Source organism: Hyalella azteca, unplaced genomic scaffold (genome assembly GCF_000764305.2).
Source record: "Hyalella azteca isolate HAZT.00-mixed unplaced genomic scaffold, Hazt_2.0.2 contig2346, whole genome shotgun sequence".
NCBI classification, from domain to species: Eukaryota; Metazoa; Arthropoda; class Malacostraca; order Amphipoda; family Hyalellidae; genus Hyalella; species Hyalella azteca.
This window is the reverse complement of record NW_025932625.1, coordinates 2,380-10,769: the sequence shown is the minus strand read 5'-3', so window position 1 is coordinate 10,769 and position 8,390 is coordinate 2,380. Positions and strand designations below refer to the sequence as shown.

Genomic DNA, 8,390 nt, shown 5'->3' with positions numbered 1-8,390 from the left:
TCTTGTTTCAAATTCTAGCAATCCTTCTGGGACCTTGTATAAGCCATGAGTATACTTGTATGCTTCAATGAGTTCCCCACGCAGACGTCGATAACTGAGGCTTGGAAGCTTCATAATCTTTAATCTTTCCTCATAGGACTCACACCAAGAAAGAAGCCTACAAGCGTTATTTACGAACTAGCAGCGATTCGGATTATAACCTGTATGCAAGAGCTTGAAATAAAGTTAAAAAAGTTTGTCGCACTGCAGTGAAAAACTTCGAAAAAAATATTGCTAAAAATACAAAAAAAAAAAAAAGCTTTCTTTTTGTACGCTAGTTCGAAGTGTAAGCCAAAGGACGGTATTTCTGATTTGAAAGTAGACCAACGAAAGATATCCTCTGACGAGGGCAAGGCAAACGTTCTTAAGCAGTTCTTCAGCAGTGTATTCACAGATGAGGACTTGAACAGTATTCCAGATATTGAGGAGCGCCCAGTCAGCTCGAAGTTAACACATTTTGAACTACACGAAGAAGAGGTTCTCAGGCGTCTGGTAGCTCAAAATCCCAAGTCATGTGGACCAGACGGCTTCCATCCCAGATTGCTCAAAGAATTAGCATCCGTTCTGGCCGGCCCATTGACAGTACTCTTTCAAAAAACCTTGAACGAAGGAACTTTGCCGTCCGACTGGAAAGAAGCTCAAATAACACCATTGTTCAAAAAAGGTGACAAAGGCAGCCCCGGCAAATATCGCCCTGTCAGTCTGACAAGTGTTGTTTGTAAGCTAATGGAATCTGTTGTGAAGGATAGGATTATCGATCACTTGACTGCTCACCATCTCCTATCAGATTGTCAACATGGTTTTATTGCCGGTAGATCCTGCACCACTAACTTATTATCTACGTTGAACGAGTGGACTAGCCTGCTGGACGAAAGGGAACCAATGGATGCATTGTACCTCGATTTTGCCAAGGCATTTGACAGTGTTCCGCATGAGCGGCTGTTACGTAAGTGAAGTCTTTGGGAATTGAGGGAAACGTACTCCAATGGATCAGAGATTTTCTAGCAGGAAGACGACAACGTGTCAGTATTAACGGGACCGTGTCAGACTGGGCATCAGTGCGCAGTGGCGTGCCACAAGGAAGCGTTCTAGGGCCTATTTTGTTCGTTGCTTTTATAAACGATCTGCCAGAAGCAGTGTCCAGCGTGTGCTCCATGTATGCCGACGACACAAAAGCTTATAATTCAGTGAAGAATGCGTCGAATAATTTTTTAAAGCGCAATTGCAAGATGATCTTGACAGCTTAGTTAACTGGGCTGATACGTGGCAGCTGCGGTTTAATGCTGACAAGTGTAAAGTACTTCACCTCGGGAAGAACAATGAACAGCAAGATTACAGTATGAGAAGACATGGTTGCAACGAGAAAGTAATGATTGAAAAGTCTAGTGTGGAAAAATATCTCGGAGTTTATGTGGACAAGGAGCTGAAATTTTCTAAGCATGTTGAAACGCAAGCTAACACATCCAACAAACTTCTTGTATTATACAGACGCTCATACGAGTTCCTAGATGCAGAAGCGATGAAGCCGTTGTTTGTTGCTGTCGTGCGCCCGAATCTAGAATTTAGAAACGTTGTGTGGTCACCGAGATTTGAAAAGGACAAAAATTCAATAGAGAATGTTCAAAGATTCGCAACAAGGATAATTCCAGGCTTGAAGTGCAAGTCCTATGAAGAAAGATTAAAGATTATGAAGCTTCCAAGCCTCAGTTATCGACGTCTGCGTGGGGACCTCATTGAAGTATACAAGTATACTCATGGTTTATACAAGGTCCCAGAAGTGTTGTGGGTACCTCATTGAAGTATACAAGTATACTCATGGTTTATACAAGGTCTCCGAAGGATTACTGGAATTTGAAACATGAACCAACACCAGGGGCCACAGCTATAAACTAAAAAACTACGCTGCAACTTCTCCACGCGACAAAATTTCTTCTCGCTTCGAATCACCGACATGTGGAACAGCCTCCCCGATGACATCGTTGGCGTTCCAAGTATGAACGCGTTCAAGAACAGACTAGATAAAGCTATGGAAAAATATATGTTCAGATTTGAAATGCCTAGCTCCTGTCTCTTATACACATCTAGATGTGTATAAGAGACAGCTACTATAGGATACCATATTTTAATAACATGAAAAAAAGTTTAACAAGGAGTATTCAACTGTAAGCAAAAACATCATTTATTGAGTGAGAAATGTTTCCCTTTGCGATGCCCAGTGCATGTTCGTTACTTCGATGGAGCGCCCGCCAACTACGTAATAAGCAAATATGTTGGTTACTAAGCTAAGCTTCTCGAGTCTAGGGAATATCAGTAACACCAACAAGTTACCTACTCAGTTGATTTCGTCACTATAGTAAAGGCATTACGCACTACACCACTCTACAGTTATTCTATTATAGGGAAAAGACTAATTTACTACCGCCTATCGGTACGTTTAGTGTGTTGTTTAATATAGCAAGAAATTTATATACGTCTAGAATATCAATTGGAAAGTTGCCACTTTCGTTCCCACGTCTCGGACGAATTTACAGTCGGACCCGCGGCCGGTCTCCAGATTCAGTGTACATCGAATATCTCCCAAAGTACTGAACGTAGCTCGATGAAACTTGGTACACGTATTCATTATGGCCTGATTGTGATGTCAAGCTGAGCAAGCTCGTGCGTTCCCTTGGATATGAAACGTCCGGAAAATACTTATTTACATATTGGGTGTGACCGTGTCAGTAACAATGATAAGGGTTTTAATTGGCTAGAATTCATACTACTAAAGCACATAAAGAAGACATGCCATTGTACATTAAAGTTTTTTTAGTTGTGGCTTGAAATGTGACTGTTGAGTACATATAGGGCCTGAGGGATAATCGTGTGCGTATTAAGTAAAATGCTTAAAAATTTTTTTTTTAAAAACCACGTTTTTCTTGTGGACTAAAAAGTAGGAAAAAATAAAAATTATGGCTTGCCCCAAAAACGTGTGTCGGGCAGATTTATGATTAAAGCAAAAAGCACACAACACACGAATTTTGGAAATTTGATGGTGAACGTACAGCCCAACCCTCGTCATATTGGCAGATTCATGATAAAAAAAGCGAAAAGCACACAACACACGAATTTTAGAAATTTGATGGTGAACGTACAGCCCGACCCATGTTTTTTTTGGGGCGAGCCATAATTTATTTTCTACTCCTTAGTCTACAAGAAAAACGTGTTTTTTTAAGTTTTTTTTAAGTATTTTATTTTCTCCTTTTTAGTCCGTTGCTACGCAACGGACTAAAAACGGATATGCACTTGACGGACATGCACGGACGTACGTATCGATGATACGAGGCATCAGCGCCTGGTCGTCTATAACGTCAGCGCCCGCACGTCATACTATATATATACTATATATATATACTTTACTCAATTAAGCTAATTTAGGTCTCTAATTGCTAGTTTTTATGATTGTATCTGAAATTGTTAGGCTGCATGGCTGACCATAAGGCAAGTTACAGACAATAATTAGACACAACAATTATCAAGCATGGCTGACCATAAGGCAAGTTGCCAACAACAATTTGCTGTCCCGAGGAGAGGACGTCCCGCTTCGCCTCGCTCGTCTTTTGGCTCGCCGGCTCCACGAAGACGTGATGGTCGTCAAGCACCTGCACAATACAAGTCAGAACTTAGCAATTGTCCAGAACTTGCATGAAACAGGTCAAGTTTATAGTCCAGAGCCTGCGTGAAACAGGTCAAGTTTATAGTCCAGAGCCTGCATGAAACAGGTCAAATTTACTAGTCCAGAGCCTGCATGAAACAGGTCAAGTTTATAGTCCAGAGCCTGCGTGAAACAGGTCAAATTTATAGTCCAGAGCCTGCGTGAAACAGGTCAAATTTATAGTACATTCTTGCATTATAGGTACGTACTATTAATGATTATATATAATTGAGGATATATACCTATACTCAAATGCCAAGTGGACAATGATAAAATATTTACTTAACCTGAAATTTAATCCACACTTTCATCTGAAGTGCAATGTTTACATTTGCTATCCACAATAATTGAACCACATAATTATAATCAAAGAGACACTTTATATAAGCAGTATTTAACAGTAAACTAGTGCTCAGTTGCATTATAAGATAAGTGAAGTTACCTTGCCATTAGCAGCAAGGGCGGCCTCAGCCTGCTTGGGGGCGTCAATTACATTTGCTATCATTGGATAATTGAACCACATAATTATAATCAAAGAGACACTTTTCAGAAGTAATATTTAATAAAAGTAAAAGTGTTCAGTTGCATCATAAGATAACTAAACTTACCTTGCCATTAGCAGCAAGGGCGGCCTCAGCCTGCTCGGGGGCACTAAACTTGACGAAGGCGCACATGGACGACGCGTCCTTCCTGAACTCCTTCTTGCGGGCCAGCTGCTGCAGCTTCAGCTTCGTGTTCCTGTTCAGGGGCAGGTTGCGGAACCTGCAATACAACAATTTTATTAATACCACTATAATATTATTAGCAGTGTTGGTATTTGTATTATTAACATTAGTTAAACCTGCAATACCAAAGTACCTACTTATTATTACTATAGTATTGTAAGTAGTATTAGTTTTAGTATCACTTGTATTATTAACATTAGTTAAACCTGTAATACCACAGTACTTATGATTACTAGTATTATTAGTGTTAGTATTATTTATTTTAACATTAGCTGAACCTGTAATACCACATTAATTTTAATACTATGGAATTAAAAGTGGTATTTTTAGTATTATTTGTATTATTAACATCAGTTAAACCTGCAATAGCACAGTAATTATTATTACTATAGTATTATTAGTATTAATATTACAATTATTGTTAATAATATGTGTTATTAACATTAGTTAAACCTGCAATACTACAGTAATAATTAATACTATAGTATTATTAACATTAGTTAATCCTGCAATAACACTGTAGTTAGAAAAAGTTTAAACTTTTTGTGTCATCTCAAAGAAAAGTTCTACTTTTGAGCATAAGAATCTCATGAATTTTTTTTTTCCATGAATGAATGGCAATGAATAATAAAGATCCATGAACAATTCTCACCCAATGTATATATAACCTAAAGATTTTATCAGGAAAGAATATGGTCATTCCATACAGAAAATTCAATCATCAACAACATGGATTTTGACAATTTATAAATGGCATTTTTTCTACAAGAGTTCATTGTTTCATGTAACAAAGTATGGCTAGAAAATTGTCATAAATTCTTTTACCTTGTCATAAATTGTCATAAATTATCTGAGCTTTATTTTATTATATAAAATAGCTTTATATAACACAATGAAATAGTCATTGCCCATCTAAGGTACAAATTCACCTAACATTGAGCACTTTGCCATATGGCTTCATCTATGCCAACTCACCTAACATTGAGCACCTTGCCATATGGCTTCATCTATGCCAACTCACCTAACATTGAGCACCTTGCCATATGGCTTCATCCATGCCAACTCACCTAACATTGAGCACTTTGCCATATGGTTTCATGAAAGCCAGCATTTTTTTGCCTGTGGTGCTGAGGCTGACGTTTGAAACGAAGACGGTGCGGGCCACCTCATCAGGGTGATTGCGATTCACCCACGCTTCTTTTTGCTTCTTTTTCTTTTGTTTCTTCTCCCTTTTTTCCTGTTTACTTGCCTCCTCCACATCTGAATCACCGGCTTCCAAAACTTCATTTGTTTCGTCCATGCCAAAGTCTTGAGCATAGCTCCTGCACGCCTCGTCATCCTCGTCAGCCGACTCATCCGACTCCTTATCTTCTTCTCCCTTCTTATCTTCCTTATCTTCTTCTCTCTGCTTGATGGTCTTCTCTTTCTTTTCCTTAAGCGTATTGTGGATTTTCTTCATCTCATCAAATCTGTTGAGCTTTGAACTGGGTTCAGTTTTAGATTTTTTCACAGATTTTTTTGCCAATCTTGCTTGCTCTGACTTACGTTTGAAGGTAATTTCAACTTCGGGAGATTTCATATTTTGTGCTTCCTTCTTCACTATATGAGGGGATTTTTCTCTTTTCTTCTCAGTTTTGACTTTGACAGCGGAAAGCTTTTTCATCTCATGAGATGGCACTTGAGAATCTGTTGTCGCTTGGAGAGATTTTGCTTCCATTTTCTCTGTTTTGATTTTAACAGCTGAAAGCTTTTTCTTCTCATGAGATGGTACTTTAGAATCTGTTGTCGCTTGTAGAGATTTTTCTCTTTTCTTCTCAGTTTTGACTTTAACAGCTGAAAGCTTTTTCATCTCCTGAGACGGCACTTGAGAATCAGTTGTCGCTTGGAGAGATTTTGCTTCCATTTTCTCCGTTTTGATTTTAACAGCTGAAAGCTTTTTCATCTCTTGAGACGGTACTGCAGAATCAGCCATCGCTTGGAGAGATTTTGCTTCCATTTTCTCCGTTTTGATTTTAACAGCTGAAAGCTTTTTCATCTCTTGAGACGGTACTGCAGAATCAGCCATCGCTTGGAGAGATTTTGCTTTCTTTTTTTCCATTTTGATTTTGGCAGCCACAAGTTGCTTCTTCTTCTCTGGAGACTGCATCATAGAAGGGCTATTCTGTAGGAAAGATTTAGCCTTTATTTTCTCAGTTTTGACTTTGGCTGCGCCCATCTTCTTGATCTCTGGAGACGGCACCAGAGAATAACTCTTCTTGGACGTCTTCTTCTTGAGAACCCGACTCATCTTGGCCATGCCCAAGGCAGCAGGCTTTTCCTCCTTGCCTTCAGATCTGTTAAGTATTGATTAGTTGATTAGAAGCCTAATTAATATTTGATCTGTGAATAAGATTGATTATATTTTATTACATATCACGAAGTATTGCTTATAAACCTTATTATCAATATTTCATTATATACAATTTATTAATATTTATTTCCCTATTTCAAATTTGATCATTTTTCTGGTACTTGAAGTAGGAGAAATTGAACGGCTTCCAATCTGAAATTATTGATTTTCCAATCAAACTACATTGAAATATAACTTTAACATAACCATGTATAAAATTATACATATATCATCAAATAAATATCATTAAGTATAAAGTAAGTAATAAATACAAACTTACTTCACAGAAACTTTCCCCATTGTGATGGTATTTGACACACAACAAATGTGCACGAAGTTCAAGTATTGAAGGATCAACAGAAATCTGAAATGAAAATAAAAATTCTATCAGTACTCACTGCAGTGAGTGATAGAGAGCAAATTTTCTTGTCCGCCTATGACGTGAATTTGTGGATGGACATGACGAGCACAATAGTCAATTTTTTCCATAAATGCACTAGGAACTGCTAGCATCAAAAATCAAATGATGAAATCAAATGAAAAATGAGCAACCATTTAGGCACATGGTGGCAGATGTAAAACATTGTCAAGGTTGCACAGAAGGAGGACTTACCTGCACTTGCACATCAACAATAATATTAATTAAATATTAGAATACATCATTATTAACAGCATGGAATTCAGCAGGGGTAATGTGTGAACAAATGCACACATATTATTGGATCTGAAAATTTCAAACTACATTTCATTTACATAGCTGACATTTGGGAACTTATTGAATTACTATTATGGATTCATCTTTAATATATAAATACCATTATTCCTAGAATTACCTGAACCCTGAACACATAAATGCTAACCTGAATGCTAACAGCTGATGAAATATTTTAAAAGAGGCTAATAACAATGACCTAACAATGTCATACGTTAACAGACCATTAAAAATGTTAACATGTTTAAACTGAAATGTTAAACTGAAAGGAATTTAGATTTGTAGCTCTTCTTTAAATTAATTATTTAGAAACTGTATCAAAATTTTATAAATTTCATGAGAAGATTGGTTGGGCTACAATCAGAAACCCCAATCTAGAGTATTGGGCATAAATTTCCAAAAACTGCAGGTAAAAACTAACATTTTACAGGCAATTTTCAAAATTGCCAGCAACAATATGCCATTTGTTCCATTTTTTATGGAAGGAATTTGGCAAGGGCCATAAAAATGTATGAATATGACAACAATCTCAGGGGTGCTTCTGCCCAATTTTTCAAATGGTAGAAATTGATGTCAGGCCCACATGGTATGTGAATCAGCCAAAGTTGCCCATGGGCCATTTAAATTCTTGGAATTTTTTCAAAATAAACTCAACTAGCCTATTTTACAGATGATTTTGGTCTGGTATGTAATAGGTATATCTACTGTCAAACGGGGTAATATGGGTCGGGTGGAGTATATTAAGACAGTCCTTGGCCATGGCATAAAAATGCCATAGAAGCAAAAGTAATTGAAATATTTTAGAATTATAAATAGTGGAATAAAGTTCAA

The 8,390-nt window shown here is 37.5% G+C and overlaps 1 protein-coding gene across 1 annotated transcript; it reads right to left on the bottom strand.

The window, feature by feature from the left end:
• Window positions 1–3,568: 3,568 nt before the first annotated feature.
• On the bottom strand, window positions 3,569–7,211 carry LOC108674636 (nucleolar protein 58; the record flags this gene model as incomplete). The annotated part of the gene is given in 4 exon segments (XM_018162595.1): window positions 3,569–3,680; window positions 4,342–4,495; window positions 5,526–6,791; window positions 7,128–7,211. Coding segments are annotated over 4 exon segments (1,552 nt in total), but the record flags the coding sequence as incomplete, so codon positions are not given.
• Between the last annotated feature and the right edge of the window lie 1,179 nt (window positions 7,212–8,390).